This window comes from Oncorhynchus keta, chromosome 33 (assembly GCF_023373465.1).
Source record: "Oncorhynchus keta strain PuntledgeMale-10-30-2019 chromosome 33, Oket_V2, whole genome shotgun sequence".
Lineage (NCBI taxonomy): Eukaryota > Metazoa > Chordata > Actinopteri > Salmoniformes > Salmonidae > Oncorhynchus > Oncorhynchus keta.
In genome coordinates, this window is record NC_068453.1 from 23,436,419 (window position 1) to 23,455,557 (window position 19,139).

Genomic DNA, 19,139 nt, shown 5'->3' on the forward strand with positions numbered 1-19,139 from the left:
GATTCCACATCTGATTTGCAGTTCAGCATTTGTTACATTGTGGGACATGTTAGATAGGGTCCTGCTGTAGCTCAGTTGGTAGAGCATGGCGCTTGTAACGCCAGGGTAGTGGGTTCGATTCCCGGGACCACCCATACGTAGAATGTATGCACACATGACTGTAAGTCGCTTTGGATAAAAGCGTCTGCTAAATGGCATATATTATTATATAGGTCAGATCATCTCCTTCCTTTCCATTGTAAAGTCTGTAAAGTCTTGTAAAGTCTCTCTCAACCTCTCTGTCGATGACTCTTCACCTCACACAATCATTACCCTGACAGCACTTTTGTGTGTGTGTGTGTGTGTGTGTGTGTGTGTGTGTGTGTGTGTGTGTGTGTGTGTGTGTGTGTGTGTGTGTGTGTGTGTGTGTGTGTGTGTGTGTGTGTGTGTGTGTGTGTGTGTGTTAGAGAAGCACAACAGAGAGCATGTGTTGGTCAAGTGTTGTGAAAGCCACTCTTGTCTGTGGCCCTCCCTCAAGCCACAACAACCCTCTCTCTGTTCCCCAGCCCTAGCTGTGGTTTGGAGAACATGGGCTACTGACCGCCAGGAAACACACACTATCTTACACACAATCATGAAGAGATGGCGAGAGGATCAGGGGCCTACTTGGAAGCTGAAGATAGAGCAGCGATTTAGAGAGAAAGCAGACAGAGGGGAGGATGGAGAGAGAAAGCAAACGGGGGGAGGAGGATGAAGGAGGAGAGGAACAGAGGTCTTTCTGTCAGTGGAGTTCCGCTCTCAGCAAACGGAAGCTCCCCACAGTGTGTGCTAAAACGACAGATAAGTCACACACACTAGGCCCTCTGTGCCACTCTGCACAGAGCTGTGTGTTGTTGTTTTTCAGGCTGTAAGGTTTTTGAAATGGGTGAACACACTCACCTGCTGTTTAGATTCACACCAGATTACAGATTGCACACACTCCTATCTGTCTCGCTCCGTTGCCCCTCTTGTTAATTCTTTCTCTCTTGGATCATATCTTTGGCCGTGGTCCCAGCTCAGCATTTCTCAGGAGTGTCAGTGACGGCGTGATAATTACGTTGCCTGGGTGTTGTTTGTGGCCTTTTATGATAATGTGCTTTTACTAGTTTTTATTAGTCTCATTGTCATACGCTTCATCTTCCTACTCATGGAGAGAAAGGAGTAGCCTAGTTGTGTGTGTTTGTTCATATGGTACGTAGGCTAGTAGCCCTACTAGGCTGTGCTGCCAGGGGGTCAGAGTATTAAGTCTGCCCCACACAGGGCTCTCTACACGTGGTAGAACACCAGACGCTGTCAGCACATCCCAGTGCCCTTGGAAAGACTGGACAGACAGACAGGACCTAAGGAAAGACCCAGCTAGGGTAGAAAGTAAAAACTTTTTTTTTTAATGCAGTAAAAATAGCACTTTTTTGAAGACTGAGTGCTGTCCTGTCCCCTGCAGCCAGTCTGTAGAACAGCCAGTCTGTATAAATGCCAGTCTGCTGTGTGTTATGGTGTTGTTGACTGTGTGTTTCAGCCCCTGAGGACTGTGGGTACCGAGGGCAGCAGCCATGTCCGGCTCCTACGATGACTCCATGGTCGACGTCTCCAGTGACAGCTTCTGGGAGGTGAGACGGTAGACAACATGCAGTATAACACATACAATTAACAAATATACGTCATTATATGATACACACACACCCTCTCACCTGCCCCCCCTAACTCCAAGTATCTCTCCCTCCCCCTTTCTCTCTCTCAGGTGGGGAACTACAAGCGGGCAGTGAGGAGGGTGGACGATGGCAGTCGCCTGTGTAACGACCTGATGAACTGTCTCCATGAGCGGGCGCGCATCGAGAAGTCCTACGCACAGCAGCTCACAGAGTGGTCCAAACGCTGGAGACAGCTTATAGAGAAGGGTAGGCACACACACACACTTCAGTGGTCCAAACGCTGGAGACAGCTTATAGAGAAGGGTAGGCACACACACACACACTTCAGTGGTCCAAACGCTGGAGACAGCTTATAGAGAAGGGTAGGCACACACACACACACACACTTCAGTGGTCCAAACGCTGGAGACAGCTTATAGAGAAGGGTAGGCACACACACACACACACTTCAGTGGTCCAAACGCTGGAGACAGCTTATAGAGAAGGGTAGGCACACACACACACACACATACTTCAGTGGTCCAAACGCTGGAGACAGCTTATAGAGAAGGGTAGGCACACACACACACACACACACACTTCAGTGGTCCAAACGCTGGAGACAGCTTATAGAGAAGGGTAGGCACACACACACACACACTTCAGTGGTCCAAACGCTGGAGACAGCTTATAGAGAAGGGTAGGCACACACACACACACACACACTTCAGTGGTCCAAACGCTGGAGACAGCTTATAGAGAAGGGTAGGCACACACACACACACACACACTTCAGTGGTCCAAACGCTGGAGACAGCTTATAGAGAAGGGTAGGCACACACACACACACACACACACTTCAGTGATCCAAAAGCTGGAGACAGCTTATAGAGAAGGGTAGGCACACACACACACACTTCAGTGGTCTAAACGCTGGAGACAGCTTATAGAGAAGGGTAGGCACACACACACACACTTCAGTGGTCCAAACGCTGGAGACAGCTTATAGAGAAGGGTAGGCACACACACACACACACACACACTTCAGTGGTCCAAACGCTGGAGACAGCTTATAGAGAAGGGTAGGCACACACACACACACACACACACACACACACTTCAGTGGTCCAAATGCTGGAGACAACTTATAGAGAAGGGTAGGCACACACACACACACACACACACACACACACACACACACACACACACACACACACACACACACACACACACACACACTTCAGTGGTCCAAACGCTGGAGACAGCTTATAGAGAAGGGTAGGCACACACACACACACTTCAGTGGTCCAAACACTGGAGACAGCTTATAGAGAAGGGTAGGCACACACACACACACACTTCAGTGGTTCAAGCACTGGAGACAGCTTATAGAGAAGGGTAGGCACACACACACACACTTCAGTGGTCCAAACACTGGAGACAGCTTATAGAGAAGGGTAGGCACACACACACACACACACTTCAGTGGTTCAAGCACTGGAGACAGCTTATAGAGAAGGGTAGGCACACACACACACTTCAGTGGTGCAAGCACTGGAGACAGGTCTCCATCACCGTAAGCATGTGTGTTATGATCTAATCATGTGCATCCCCAGGCCCTCAGTACGGGACCCTGGAGCGGGCGTGGGGTGCCCTGTGCACGGAGGCGGAGAAGGTGAGCGAGCTCCACATGGAGGTGAAGGCGGTGCTGATGGGGGAGGACTGTGAGAAGCTCAAGGTGTGGCAGAGGGACTACTACCACAAACAGATGATCGGAGGCTTCAAGGAGACCAAGGAGGCTGATGACGGCTTCCGCAAGGCCCAGAAACCCTGGGCCAAGAAACTGAAAGAGGTTGGGAAGTCGTACAGACACACACGCACGCGCAGACAATACGCACGCGCAGACAATACGCACACGCACGCGCAGACAATACGCACACGCACGCGCAGACAATACGCACACGCACGCGCAGACAATACGCACACGCACGCGCAGACAATACGCACACGCACGCGCAGACAATACGCACACGCACGCGCAGACAATACGCACACGCACGCGCAGACAATACGCACACGCACGCGCAGACAATACGCACACGCACGCGCAGACAATACGCACACGCACGCGCAGACAATACGCACACGCACGCGCAGACAATACGCACACGCACGCGCAGACAATACGCACACGCACGCGCAGACAATACGCACACGCACGCGCAGACAATACGCACACGCACGCGCAGACAATACGCACACGCACGCGCAGACAATACGCACACGCACGCGCAGACAATACGCACACGCACGCGCAGACAATACAAACACAATACACGCGCAGACAATACAAACACAATACACGCGCAGACAATACAAACACAATACACGCGCAGACAATACAAACACAATACACGCGCAGACAATACAAACACAATACACGCGCAGACAATACAAACACAATACACGCGCAGACAATACAAACACAATACACGCGCAGACAATACAAACACAATACACGCGCAGACAATACAAACACAATACACGCGCAGACAATACAAACACAATACACGCGCAGACAATACAAACACAATACACGCGCAGACAATACAAACACGGGTGCGTGCAGACAATCCATATGCACATGCAGTAAAGAAACACGCACACACACATGCACGCACTCAGAACCAACCAGCTCAGATGTAAAGAAGCACACATCCATCCACTTTACCCTGCATTTATCAGTCTGTTGATTTCTGCAATAGCCACCACACCACCACAATTATTCCCATCACCCCTCAGTTCACTTGGACACATATCACTGACTCACTGCTTTGGCTGTTTGCAGCTGCTTCTCTCCTGTACTAGCTGCTATGTTGTACAACAAACAGGCCATTAGTGTTATTTATACAATGGTGGGTGTAATCCTAAATGCTGATTCGTTTAAACCACCATCCAGCCGGTGTCTATTTAAGGAATAAGGCCCGAAGAGGTGTGGTATATGGCCAATATACCACGGCTAAGGGCTGTTCTTTGACACAAAGCAACACGGAGTGCATGGACACCACCCTTAGCCGTGGCATATTGGCCATATATCACAAACCCCCGAGGAGCCTTATTGCTATTATAAACTGATTACCAACGTAATTAGAGCAGTAAAAATACATGTTTTGTCATACACATAGTATATGGTCTGATATGCCATGGCTTTCAGCCAATCAGCATTCAGGGCTCGAACCACCCAGTTTATAATCCACAAGTTACCACGGGCTAATCTGATGTTAGAATGCCTGTTTACTGTGTTCCATCTGACTGTGCAATCCACTGTCTCATAGTCAGGCAATTTATCAACTAGATCTCCACTTTAAAAAGTATCTAGACATTATCTCACATTTTCTTTGAGACTAACATTTTATTTTCTATATAAACTGGCTATTTCATTAGTGTTGGCCATTCATAGGAAGCAGTGGCGTGTAACTTTACACTGGCCACACAGGCAGCTGCTACGAAAGGGAAGGCCATTGTGTGTCGAACCGGCTCTCAGTTTCTCTGTGGAGCCTTGATTGGTTATGGTGTGGGAAATACACTGGGCTGCTCTGCTGTGCTTTTGGCTAGTAGTAGTGCAGATTAACTGCAGTTAATGTGCTGATAATACAGACACACACATACTCCTACATGCACAAACCAACACATACACACACACACTCACACTCAAATGATGTCTGACGTCACTTCTCTGACCTGGGAGTTCTGGAACAGTCCTGTTTTTTTTCTGTCATTGTAGTAAGCTGTTTACCGGGCTGTAGGCAACCTTTTTGGTCGCAGAGTTTGTATTGTACCAGTTTCACAATCTGAGTCTTCCTGGCTGGTGTATGTGTGTGAGATATGTCACAATACGCCTCTTCCTGTTGTCATTAGGCGGTGACAGATTAGTGCAGTATGTGTCAAGGAGGTAATTCATGTACTTGAGGGCCAGACAGTGAGCCAATCGAGAGAGAGGAGATGGAAATGGGCTAACTGTCTTAAAAGGAGAGGGTGGAATGGCCTTGTCTACCGCACGTGTACACACACACACACACACATACTCGCTCTCATGTTTCATTCTTGTCACATATGCACACAAACAATAACACTGATAGAACACATTCCGTATTTAATCTCACAATCTGCCTCACTCTCTCTTTCTCTCTTTCACTCACTCACTCACAGACAGACAGACAGACAGCGCTTCCGTTCTATTATATAATCAGAGCCAATGGCAGACAGGCTGTTCCCTCTGTTTCCTTTTTCAGAGATCCCATTATAAGTGGGAGAAGAACATTGCTGCCACTCTGTCCCTGTCCCAAACAACAGGAACTAATGGCCTTGTCCACTTTTCTCATTCCTTAAAAATGGAGGAAGAGGCTTCCGCTTTCCATTTGATGTAGATTGAATCAAACCCCAGCTGTTAAGTGGACGGGTTTTGCCAATCGCCAGAGATTTTCCCTAAGTCTATTTTAGTTTCCAACTCTTTGTTTACCAGAGTCTGAATTGGGTGCTTAGTCTTTAAGACTTTCATTATCGTATTATTTTGTTACCTTGACTTAATCATTCTCTTGCCTTTCAAAGACCCCCACCACCATTCCTCTCACCTTTATTCTTTTGAAAAAGCATTGTTCCTTAGCAGTGTCAGCCCAGCCAATAAGCGACATAAGCAGATGCTTTTTGGGGGGTTTTATTCCCACCCCATGGCAAAATGTGTAGAATGTCAACACATCCCTTTGAAAACGGTCTCGATATGAGTCAAACAGTTATTCTTGTCAAAAAGTATAAAGACTACAAAGTGTAAATATGATAATTGTTTTAGATGATACTAAGTTTGAAAGATCTGTATGTCACAACGGGTAAATGAAGGTTGGATTTTGATTTGATGATTTGGCCACTAACATGGGGTGAACATCTGCGGTGATGGCATACAGTGAGACACACCTGCCCAGCAGCTCTGATTTTGTTTACATGAGACAACACATTGCAGATTTCTTTTACTTGACAAATACTTATCCAAACACCTTAATGTAAAATTGTGCATCTTAAACATCCTCTGCAAAATCGTCCAAATTAATTACAGATTTCTTGAGTTGTCTTAGATTAATTCTGGGGATTTTAAGGAAGTGAAATAGGCTTCCGTGTCTACAGTGTCTCATGGGGGACAAACATCATTAGCCAATTGCAGAATCGGTCAGGAAATATGCCTCCAAGACTGAAATCGTGTTTTTGTAATGAGCAACAGAAAAACACGAGCAAATCGGCGTGTTCAGTGGCAAAAAAACTGCACATTTCTCTTCTCCGCCAAGAGGTGGGCCACTAAATGTTTTGTCTGCGACGTGGGGGGGACCCCCAGGCAAGTTTTGCTTATGGCCCCCAAAAGGCTAGAGCTGGTCTTGTTCCAAAGCTTGTGTCTGCCACTGTAAGGGTGGAATCATATTGAATAGTCACTTAGCTGCCATGCTAACTTTGTTATCCATTGGCTACATAAGCATGATGTTAACCGCTGTACCTTACCTTCTCTGTGCCATATGGCAGATGGAGACGATGAAGAAGGCGTACCACGGGGCCTGTAAGGAAGAGAAGCTGGCCACCAGCCGGGAGAACAACAGCAAGCTGGAGAACAACAGCAACCCTGAGGCCCAGAAGAAACTGCAGGACAAGGTGGAGAAGTGCCAGCAGGAGATGGAGAAGGTAGGGATGGGGGTGGGGGAGAGGGGGGTTACACTGGTGTAAAATCATCTCTGTGTGGACATGTGTTTTATGTCTATGTTGTGTGTCATGGCTGGAATGTGACTGACCATTTGAGTATCCTGACAATATGGAGCAAATGTTTCAGCTCCGTATGTCTGTCCGTGTGTGTGTGTGTGCTTACCTATGTGTATGTCTCCTTACGTGTGTGTGTGCTTACCTGTGTCTATGTCTCCTTACGTGTGTGTGTGCTTCCCTGTATGATCCTCTGGGTCCCAGACTAAGGAGCGCTATGAGAAGTCTCTGGAGGAGCTGGACAAGGTGACTCCCCAGTACATGGAGAACATGGAGCAGGTGTTTGAACAATGGCAGCAGTTTGAGGACAAACGCATCACCTTCTTCAAAGCACTTCTGCTGGAAGTCAAGCATCACCTCGACCTCTCCACTAATCACAAGTAGGCTATGACACCTCCACCAATGATGAGTAAGACCCCTCCACCTCTGCATATCAATTCCAAATGGACCCCTAGCCTCTGCATCCTAAGCTTCATAGCTTTATTTTCCTTCTGATTGGCTGCTATTCAATCCTCTTATATCTACAGGAGTGGTTAGGGAGTAGGTGATAAGGGTCCATTTGGATTTGAGGCTCTACAACCCAGATCTACCTAGAGGGGGGGGGATTTGGGATTGGACATGGTTCACCATCCAACATTAGGGAAATGCTGATGTACCCTCTCGCTCTCTTTCTTTCTCTCGCTCTCCTGTCTTCCTCTTCTCTCCCTCTCTAGATTTCAGACAGTCTACCACACGTTGGAGGACACTATCTCTGCTGCTGACGCTGTGGAGGACCTCAAGTGGTTCCGCTCCAACCACGGTCCTGGCATGCCCATGAACTGGCCCCAGTTTGAGGTACGGGATGAGTGAGAGGAATGGGAGAGAGAGAGAGGTTTAGCTCCAATGAACTGGCCCTAGTTTGAGGTACACGTATTGGGAGAGTATTGAGGAAATGAGAGATTGGAGAGAGTGGCTCAGTGTCAGTGAACGGTTCTGAGTTTGAGGTACATGGTGAGGCAGAGAAGTTATTACATTGGTATTAATAACTCAACAAGATTTATGTCTCTGTGGAAAGATTCCATTGGAACTACTCTTCCCACTCTGCCATTTCTCCTTCCAGGTCAGGGGTGTCTAAGTAATTTTGCCTCGGGGGCTGCATTCTGTCTTCGAGGTCCGAAGGGTCGCGCTGAAAATGCTATTTCCATGTCGTCAGAATGTGACTCTATTACCGCCACACCAGTGGTCACAAGTCATGAAGGCAGTCAAATTCCACGTGATCGTTTAGTCACGGTAATACGTTTCTCCAAGCTCTGATGCTGCGGATGGCATTTGTAATCTACCAAACCTGCTAACTGCCTGGTATTCAGCACTCTATTTTCCCTCTAATCACTCTGACATCAATGCAAATGTAATAACAAATCGAATCAAACACTTGAGAGCCCATGAGCTCATGTTGCGCCACATTTCAATAGGCTATGCAATTGGGGGAAAACAGTGATGGCCTCTACTAAAAAGAGGAGACTTACCTTTCTATAGGCTAGGCTTACTATATTTATTTTTAAACTTCCCTAACATTAAGCACATTGCAAATGGAACATTTCGCTTATAGCTTACTACCATGTGCAAATATTTTGCACTTATAATGTGAAGAAATGGCTAATAGTTTATCAACAGTTTAAGCTAAACGTTCTAATCTGTTGTCAGCCACATTGCGTAAAAACGTTTTTTTAATGCCAGTGGTTGTATTAATTTGGGAACTATCGCATCCCCAACTGTCCCAGACTATGTTTGGAATATTCATTTCTCGCACAGAATAGAATAGAATATTTGTACTATGGGGGATAGTAGATTGACATAGGCTAGTACTCTTGCTGTTCGTTAGGCCTACTCATCTTGTTGGCTGACGAAAAGTAAATGTGGACAGTTCCAATATCTTCGATATGCACCTCGGAACTGGATAAGGATGACACTGTTTGCGTCCCCCATGTGTCTTTCTTCACTTGTAGCCTCTGAGAAAGAACTGATCACATGACGGAGTGCGCAGCCCTCCGGGAGAAAGGCACGACGCAAAAGGCATGGATTTTTTGGGGGTGCATTACGGCCACACAAAGGGGATGCCACCATGAAATTATATGCATTATCAAGTGCTTGTCAAATTGTGAATGAGTGGCTGATGTAGTGTGTACAGCCTGCGCAAAAAACAAAGCAGCACTCATGCCTTTCGAGCGACTTATTTTCAAATCCTCATGAGTCGCGTCATGCGACCTTACAATATATTTATAAATCAAAACGTATAGCCCAACGTTTGTATAGCAACTAAAGTTACATGAATAATAACTCTAAATGAAGCATATAGGAATACCTGTTTCTTTGTTAACAGCTCAACACAGAATAACCACATGTGCGCACTACCTCATCGCTTGGAGAAAATATACTTCCTATTTTATTCAGCTTTGTTCAATTGTATTCTTCATACTATAAAATAATACCATGGAATTCTAAGCAATTCTTGTCTGCTAAATGAACTAGTGTAGCCGACAGCCATTTGGCATTGCCAGATCAGGACCTAACATACAGACAACTCAGAGTATGCTATTCTGTTCAAAATGTTCTTCATATCATGCTTCTTCAGACCTGTCTAAAATAAATAATGGTTTAATTGTGATGGTGTAGGGCTATATTACATGGGTTTATTAGACTTTTTAAAATGTATATGTTCTGAAGGTCTGCATCAGTGGCTTGGAGGCTGTGTGTGGAAGCCAGGAGATGCTAAACATGTTTGTTAATTAACAGTAAATTACAGTGAGACCGATAGTTATTTGCTTGACAATCAACGGCTGATTAAATTTCATGACAGCCACATCTACATCTATCCACTATACGTAAAAAAAAAAAAAATATGCTCCCTGAATGTCTAGTGATTATTAGCGAGTTGGAAGGTCAAGAAGCTATATGAATGTAGGTCCATTGACTATGCACAGTTATTATTAGCGAGCTGGCCCGTCATGAAACGATGAATATAGATCCATTATATTTTCTACACTGTTTCAATTTGGTTTTAGTCATTTTAAAGTGCATGGAGTTCGTCAAGCCATTCGTCGAGTTGTACTTAAAGCTATAGTAAGGACATACTGTGACGTGTTGTACCACACACAAGCCCATTGTGACAGTGTGCAATCTTCCCAGCGTTTTTCTGTCATTTGATAGGACACACACACAGACAGACACCAAACCTGTCTGTCAGGTTGTACCGAATACTGACTTGTCTTCAAAGTGCAGATCGTAACCAAGCTCTATCCAAGAGGAACAGATGGCGCTGTCACAACATAAGGGCATGGAGTTGGTGTCAAACCATGATACAAAACAGAAGATAGAAAAGCAAGATAAGGAACGGACACAATTTATCTTTCTTTATTACTCTGTACCGTGCTACACTCTGTTAATTTATCATCAATGGGATGTTGAAGTGTTGAGTCAGGTGTGTTAGTGCTGGGCTAGAGCAAATATGTGCCTCCTGGTATGGATTAAGGAACACTGATTTTGCACACGCTCTTATCCAGAGTTACTTTACATAGGTTCATTCAGTAATTAAAAACAAGCATTTGAGTGAGGTAGAATCTCCTCTGAAATCGATGTTCGTAGTGCTAGAAGAAGAGCATTTAAAAGCACCATAACACGAACTCCACATCAACATAACACTAAATGAAGAGCAACGTTTATCACAAGACACCTCTTCATGATCACCGACTGATACTGTGCTTAGATGTGTTCCTTTTGGATGTTAAAGCATTGTTCTTTAAATGGCTGTTCTTTACTTGGAAATAATGCTCCTGTCTTGTCCACACCCCTCCCTGCCCCCCCTCCGTTTGACAGAATGTGGACTGGTCCCGCTCCTCTAGGTCCAGAAGGTCCATTTTAGTGAGTTCTGCCTGGGAAGGACTATTCTATCACCGTGGTTCCTGGGGGATGGTCATTTAACTCGCTCTCCTTCCTCTGTTTGCGTTTTCTCTCTGTGTGCCTGTGTGTGTTCGGTTTATGTGCCTATTCTGGCCCTCCTAATGCGTTACGAGTAGCACGTGAAAACACACGAGGAAGTGCGTGCACACACACACACACACACACACACACACACACACACACACACACACACACACACACACGTCTGTCTGATGAATGGCCTCGTCACCACGTCTGTTGTGTATGACCCGTGTGGGGATGTGCGTGACTACCCCTCCCTTCCTCCCCCTGCCTCATCCTATGGGTGTTTGTCTTCCTGGATGTCTGTGTTCCAGAAGACTCCTTCTCTCATCTTTCTCTCATTCAGTTCCTCTCTTTAACCTTTCACCCTGTGGTGACCTCTGACCTCGTGTCAGCTCCTGTGAACCCTGCAGGGGATCACATGATGCCTGCCAGGTCGTGTGACGTAATTTGACCTTAAGGGTTCACCGGTCAGGCCCTCAGACTGACCTTTGAACTTCGAGAACAACCCACTTGTTATATCTGTGGGAACAGGGAGTGACTTGGGAAAACGTAGAACTATAAGTGAATTGTAACCTCTAGAGCTGTAGTAAGTCTAGGGCCCTCCTGAACACAGCTCCTATGTAACCTCCATAGAGCTGTAGTAAGTCTAGGGCCCTCCTGAACACAGCTCCTATGTAACCTCTAGAGCTGTAGTAAGTCTAGGGCCCACCTGAACACCGCCCCTATGTAACCTCCATAGAGCTGTAGTAAGTCTAGGGCCCACCTGAACACAGCTCCTATGTAACCTCTAGAGCTGTAGTAAGTCTCGGGCCCTCCTGAACACCGCCCCTATGTAACTTCCATAGAGCTGTAGTAAGTCTAGGGCCCTCCTGAACACCGCCCCTATGTAACTTCCATAGAGCTGTAGTAAGTCTAGGGCCCTCCTGAACACCGCCCCTATGTAACCTCCATAGAGCTGTAGTAAGTCTAGGGCCCTCCTGAACACCGCCCCTATGTAACCTCTAGAGCTGTAGTAAGTCTAGGGCCCTCCAGAACACCGCCCCTATGTAACCTCCATAGAGCTGTAGTAAGTCTAGGGCCCTCCTGAACACCGCCCCTATGTAACCTCCATAGAGCTGTAGTAAGTCTAGGGCCCTCCTGAACACCGCCCCTATGTAACTTCCATAGAGCTGTAGTAAGTCTAGGGCCCTCCTGAACACCGCCCCTATGTAACCTCTAGAACTGTAGTAAGTCTAGGGCCCTCCTGAACACCGCCACTATGTAACTTCCATAGAGCTGTAGTAAGTCTCGGGCCCTCCTGAACACAGTTCCTATGTAACCTCTTGAGCTGTAGTAAGTCTAGGGCCCTCCTGAACACCGCCCCTATGTAACCTCGAGAGCTGTAGTAAGTCTAGGGCCCTCCTCAACACAGCCCCTATGTAACCTCTAGAGCTGTAGTAAGTCTAGGGCCCTCCTGAACACCGCCCCTATGTAACCTCCATAGAGCTGTAGTAAGTCTAGGGCCCTCCTGAACACCGCCCCTATGTAACCTCTAGAACTGTAGTAAGTCTAGGGCCCTCCTGAACACTGGCCCTATGTAACCTCCATAGAGCTGTAGTAAGTCTAGGGCCCTCCTGAACACCGCCCATATGTAACTTCCATAGAGCTGTAGTATGTCTAGGGCCCTCCTGAACACAGCTCCTATGTAACCTCTAGAGCTGTAGTAAGTCTAGGGCCCTCCTGAACACCGCCCCTATGTAACTTCCATAGAGCTGTAGTAAGTCTAGGGCCCTCCTGAACACCGCCCCTATGTAACCTCTAGAACTGTAGTAAGTCTAGGGCCCTCCTGAACACTGCCCCTATGTAACCTCCATAGAGCTGTAGTAAGTCTAGGGCCCTCCTGAACACCGCCCCTATGTAACCTCTAGAACTGTAGTAAGTCTAGGGCCCTCCTGAACACCGCCCCTATGTAACTTCCATAGAGCTGTAGTAAGTCTCGGGCCCTCCTGAACACAGTTCCTATGTAACCTCTTGAGCTGTAGTAAGTCTAGGGCCCTCCTGAACACCGCCCCTATGTAACCTCGAGAGCTGTAGTAAGTCTAGGGCCCTCCTGAACACAGCTCCTATGTAACCTCTTGAGCTGTAGTAAGTCTAGGGCCCTCCTGAACACCGCCCCTATGTAACCTCGAGAGCTGTAGTAAGTCTAGGGCCCTCCTGAACACAGCTCCTATGTAACCTCTTGAGCTGTAGTAAGTCTAGGGCCCTCCTGAACACCCCCTATGTATCCTCTAGAGCTGTAGTAAGTCTAGGGCCCTCCTGAACACCCCCCCTATGTAACCTCCATAGAGCTGTAGTAAGTCTAGGGCCCTCCTGAACACCGCCCCTATGTAACTTCCATAGAGCTGTAGTAAGTCTAGGGCCCTCCTGAACACCGTCCCTATGTAACCTCTAGAGCTGTAGTAAGTCTAGGGCCCTCCTGAACACCGCCCCTATGTAACCTCTAGAGCTGTAGTAAGTCTAGGGCCCTCCTGAACACCGCCCCTATGTAACTTCCATAGAGCTGTAGTAAGTCTAGGGCCCTCCTGAACACCGCCCCTATGTAACCTATAGAGCTGTAGTAAGTCTAGGGCCCTCCTGAACACAGCCCCTATGTAACCTCTAGAGCTGTAGTAAGTCTAGGGCCCTCCTGAACACCGCCCCTATGTAACCTCTAGAGCTGTAGTAAGTCTAGGGCCCTCCTGAACACCGCCCCTATGTAACTTCCATAGAGCTGTAGTAAGTCTAGGGCCCTCCTGAACACCGCCCCTATGTAACCTATAGAGCTGTAGTAAGTCTAGGGCCCTCCTGAACACAGCCCCTATGTAACCTCTAGAGCTGTAGTAAGTCTAGGGCCCTCCTGAACACCGCCCCTATGTAACCTCTAGAGCTGTAGTAAGTCTAGGGCCCTCCTGAACACAGCCCCTATGTAACCTCTAGAGCTGTAGTAAGTCTAGGGCCCTCCTGAACACTGCCCCTATGTAACCTCCATAGAGCTGTAGTAAGTCTAGGGCCCTCCTGAACACCGCCCCTATGTAACTTCCATAAAGCTGTAGTAAGTCTAGGGCCCTCCTGAACACCGCCCCTATGTAACTTCCATAGAGCTGTAGTAAGTCTAGGGCCCTCCTGAACACCCCCCTATGTAACCTCCATAGAGCTGTAGTAAGTCTAGGGCCCTCCTGAACACCGCCCCTATGTAACTTCCATAGAGCTGTAGTAAGTCTAGGGCCCTCCTGAACACCGCCCCTATTTAACCTCCATAGAGCTGTAGTAAGTCTAGGGCCCTCCTGAACACCGCCCCTATGTAACCTCTAGAGCTGTAGTAAGTCTAGGGCCCTCCTGAACACCGCCCCTATGTAACATCCATAGAGCTGTAGTAAGTCTAGGGCCCTCCTGAACACCGCCCCTATGTAACCTCTAGAGCTGTAGTAAGTCCAGGGCCCTCCTGAACACCGCCCCTATGTAACTTCCATAGAGCTGTAGTAAGTCTAGGGCCCTCCTGAACACCGCCCCTATGTAACCTATAGAGCTGTAGTAAGTCTAGGGCCCTCCTGAACACCGCCCCTATGTAACCTCTAGAGCTGTAGTAAGTCTAGGGCCCTCCTGAACACCGCCCCTATGTAACTTCCATAGAGCTGTAGTAAGTCTAGGGCCCTCCTGAACACCGCCCCTATGTAACCTATAGAGCTGTAGTAAGTCTAGGGCCCTCCTGAACACAGCCCCTTTGTAACCTCTAGAGCTGTAGTAAGTCTAGGGCCCTCCTGAACACCGCCCCTATGTAACCTCTAGAGCTGTAGTAAGTCTAGGGCCCTCCTGAACACAGCCCCTATGTAACCTCTAGAGCTGTAGTAAGTCTAGGGCCCTCCTGAACACCGCCCCTATGTAACCTCCATAGAGCTGTAGTAAGTCTAGGGCCCTCCTGACCACAGCTCCTATGTAACCTCTAGAGCTGTAGTAAGTCTAGGGCCCTCCTGAACACTGCCCCTATGTAACTTCCATAGAGCTGTAGTAAGTCTAGGGCCCTCCTGAACACCGCCCCTATGTAACCTCCATAGAGCTGTAGTAAGTCTAGGGCCCTCCTGAACACCGCCCCTATGTAACCTCTAGAACTGTAGTAAGTCTAGGGCCCTCCTGAACACCGCCCTTATGTAACTTCCATAGAGCTGTAGTAAGTCTCGGGCCCTCCTGAACACAGTTCCTATGTAACCTCTTGAGCTGTAGTAAGTCTAGGGCCCTCCTGAACACCGCCCCTATGTAACCTCGAGAGCTGTAGTAAGTCTAGGGCCCTCCTGAACACAGCTCCTATGTAACCTCTTGAGCTGTAGTAAGTCTAGGGCCCTCCTGAACACCCCCCCTATGTATCCTCTAGAGCTGTAGTAAGTCTAGGGCCCTCCTGACCACAGCTCCTATGTAACCTCTAGAGCTGTAGTAAGTCTAGGGCCCTCCTGAACACCGCCCCTATGTAACCTCCATAGAGCTGTAGTAAGTCTAGGGCCCTCCTGAACACCGCCCCTATGTAACTTCCATAGAGCTGTAGTAAGTCTAGGGCCCTCCTGAACACCGCCCCTATGTAACCTATAGAGCTGTAGTAAGTCTAGGGCCCTCCTGAACACAGCCCCTATGTAACCTCTAGAGCTGTAGTAAGTCTAGGGCCCTCCTGAACACCGCCCTATGTAACCTCTAGAGCTGTAGTAAGTCTAGGGCCCTCCTGAACACCGCCCCTATGTAACTTCCATAGAGCTGTAGTAAGTCTAGGGCCCTCCTGAACACCGCCCCTATGTAACCTATAGAGCTGTAGTAAGTCTAGGGCCCTCCTGAACACAGCCCCTATGTAACCTCTAGAGCTGTAGTAAGTCTAGGGCCCTCCTGAACACCGCCCCTATGTAACCTCTAGAGCTGTAGTAAGTCTAGGGCCCTCCTGAACACAGCCCCTATGTAACCTCTAGAGCTGTAGTAAGTCTAGGGCCCTCCTGAACACTGCCCCTATGTAACCTCCATAGAGCTGTAGTAAGTCTAGGGCCCTCCTGAACACCGCCCCTATGTAACTTCCATAAAGCTGTAGTAAGTCTAGGGCCCTCCTGAACACCGCCCCTATGTAACTTCCATAGAGCTGTAGTAAGTCTAGGGCCCTCCTGAACACCCCCTATGTAACCTCCATAGAGCTGTAGTAAGTCTAGGGCCCTCCTGAACACCGCCCCTATGTAACTTCCATAGAGCTGTAGTAAGTCTAGGGCCCTCCTGAACACCGCCCCTATTTAACCTCCATAGAGCTGTAGTAAGTCTAGGGCCCTCCTGAACACCGCCCCTATGTAACCTCTAGAGCTGTAGTAAGTCTAGGGCCCTCCTGAACACCGCCCCTATGTAACATCCATAGAGCTGTAGTAAGTCTAGGGCCCTCCTGAACACCGCCCCTATGTAACCTCTAGAGCTGTAGTAAGTCTAGGGCCCTCCTGAACACCGCCCCTATGTAACTTCCATAGAGCTGTAGTAAGTCTAGGGCCCTCCTGAACACCGCCCCTATGTAACCTATAGAGCTGTAGTAAGTCTAGGGCCCTCCTGAACACAGCCCCTTTGTAACCTCTAGAGCTGTAGTAAGTCTAGGGCCCTCCTGAACACCGCCCCTATGTAACCTCTAGAGCTGTAGTAAGTCTAGGGCCCTCCTGAACACAGCCCCTATGTAACCTCTAGAGCTGTAGTAAGTCTAGGGCCCTCCTGAACACCGCCCCTATGTAACCTCCATAGAGCTGTAGTAAGTCTAGGGCCCTCCTGACCACAGCTCCTATGTAACCTCTAGAGCTGTAGTAAGTCTAGGGCCCTCCTGAACACTGCCCCTATGTAACTTCCATAGAGCTGTAGTAAGTCTAGGGCCCTCCTGAACACCGCCCTATGTAACCTCCATAGAGCTGTAGTAAGTCTAGGGCCCTCCTGAACACCGCCCCTATGTAACCTCTAGAACTGTAGTAAGTCTAGGGCCCTCCTGAACACCGCCCTTATGTAACTTCCATAGAGCTGTAGTAAGTCTCGGGCCCTCCTGAACACAGTTCCTATGTAACCTCTTGAGCTGTAGTAAGTCTAGGGCCCTCCTGAACACCGCCCCTATGTAACCTCGAGAGCTGTAGTAAGTCTAGGGCCCTCCTGAACACAGCTCCTATGTAACCTCTTGAGCTGTAGTAAGTCTAGGGCCCTCCTGAACACCCCCCCTATGTATCCTCTAGAGCTGTAGTAAGTCTAGGGCCCTCCTGAACACAGCCCCTATGTAACCTCTAGAGCTGTAGTAAGTCTAGGGCCCTCCTGAACACCGCCCCTATGTAACCTCCATAGAGCTGTAGTAAGTCTAGGGCCCTCCTGAACACCGCCCCTATGTAACCTCCATAGAGCTGTAGTAAGTCTAGGGCCCTCCTGAACACCGCCCCTATGTAACTTCCATAAAGCTGTAGTAAGTCTAGGGCCCTCCTGAACACCGCCCCTATGTAACTTCCATAGAGCTGTAGTAAGTCTAGGGCCCTCCTGAACACCCCCCCTATGTAACCTCCATAGAGCTGTAGTAAGTCTAGGGCCCTCCTGAACACCGCCCCTATGTAACTTCCATAGACCTGTAGTAAGTCTAGGGCCCTCCTGAACACCGCCCCTATGTAACTTCCATAGAGCTGTAGTAAGTCTAGGGCCCTCCTGAACACCGCCCCTATTTAACCTCCATAGAGCTGTAGTAAGTCTAGGGCCCTCCTGAACACCGCCCCTATGTAACCTCTAGAGCTGTAGTAAGTCTAGGGCCCTCCTGAACACCGCCCCTATGTAACATCCATAGAGCTGTAGTAAGTCTAGGGCCCTCCTGAACACCGCCCCTATGTAACCTCTAGAGCTGTAGTAAGTCTAGGGCCCTCCTGAACACCGCCCCTATGTAACTTCCATAGAGCTGTAGTAAGTCTAGGGCCCTCCTGAACACCGCCCCTATGTAACCTATAGAGCTGTAGTAAGTCTAGGGCCCTCCTGAACACCGCCCCTATGTAACTTCCATAGAGCTGTAGTAAGTCTAGGGCCCTCCTGAACACCGCCCCTATGTAACTTCCATAGAGCTGTAGTAAGTCTAGGGCCCTCCTGAACACCGCCCCTATGTAACCTCTAGAGCTGTAGTAAGTCTAGGGCCCTCCTGAACACAGCCCCTATGTAACCTCTAGAGCTGTAGTAAGTCTAGGGCCCTCCTGAACACCGCCCCTATGTAACCTCTAGAGCTGTAGTAAGTCTAGGGCCCTCCTGAACACAGCCCCTGTCCTTCTGTGGATAGAGTCTCAGTATTGGACTATGTTAAAGTGCGTGTGTCTCTCTATGGGCCTGTATTGGGACAAGGTTCTCCTAATGTTGGGATGAGGTTCTGTTGGCGTTGGTCTGGATTTTTGATTCAAGCCCACTCCTTAGCTTCTGGTGGAGGTTTGTGATGGCTCAGTGCTATATCTGTCTTTATGATGATGGATGTGTTTTTCTTTACACACACACACACACTGTTTCAGTACTCCACAGCCCTGGTCTTCAGTGTTTAGTCACAGCCTGAGAAATGTTTGCCTAACGTTACCTAGTGATTGTGCTAGTTAGAGCATCGGAACTTCCAATGAGTGTGCACTTTGGTGTGAGTGTGTGCATTATATCAATGCTTGTCCCTAGTGTAGTATTGTTGCTAAGACTAGCAGTTTTAGTTACTAACGTTTGAACATTGATGCTGAATTTGTCGAGCTG

General features: G+C 48.2%; 1 protein-coding gene and 1 long non-coding RNA gene across 9 annotated transcripts in view; one reads left to right on the plus strand and one right to left on the minus strand.

The window, feature by feature from the left end:
- Nucleotides 1-19,139, plus strand: part of LOC118366430 (protein kinase C and casein kinase substrate in neurons protein 2-like) — a 49,877-nt gene that overhangs the window by 22,967 nt on the left and 7,771 nt on the right. For 4 of the 6 annotated variants that reach the window (XM_052492526.1, XM_052492528.1, XM_052492527.1 and 1 more), the window contains 7 exons: nt 1,535-1,625; nt 1,757-1,913; nt 3,263-3,498; nt 7,209-7,364; nt 7,641-7,816; nt 8,150-8,270; nt 11,289-11,333. In XM_052492526.1, coding sequence (XP_052348486.1) covers nt 1,569-1,625; nt 1,757-1,913; nt 3,263-3,498; nt 7,209-7,364; nt 7,641-7,816; nt 8,150-8,270; nt 11,289-11,333 — 948 coding nt within the window. In that variant the 5' untranslated portion in view covers nt 1,535-1,568. The remainder of the gene's footprint in view (nt 1-1,534; nt 1,626-1,756; nt 1,914-3,262; nt 3,499-7,208; nt 7,365-7,640; nt 7,817-8,149; nt 8,271-11,288; nt 11,334-19,139) is intronic. The other 2 variants (XM_052492529.1, XM_052492531.1) reach the window with 1 other exon arrangement.
- On the minus strand, nt 14,243-18,246 carry LOC127914657 (uncharacterized). 3 transcript variants are annotated; one of them, XR_008089253.1, is made up of 5 exons: nt 18,005-18,246; nt 17,673-17,950; nt 16,990-17,145; nt 16,090-16,351; nt 14,552-14,720 (listed from the first exon to the last, which is right to left on the minus strand). It is a non-coding gene; the product is annotated as an uncharacterized LOC127914657 (long non-coding RNA). The 3 variants fall into 3 exon arrangements; XR_008089254.1 differs by lacking the exons at nt 14,552-14,720; nt 16,090-16,351; nt 16,990-17,145 and adding exons at nt 14,243-14,345; nt 15,143-15,298; XR_008089255.1 differs by lacking the exons at nt 14,552-14,720; nt 16,090-16,351 and adding an exon at nt 14,243-14,345.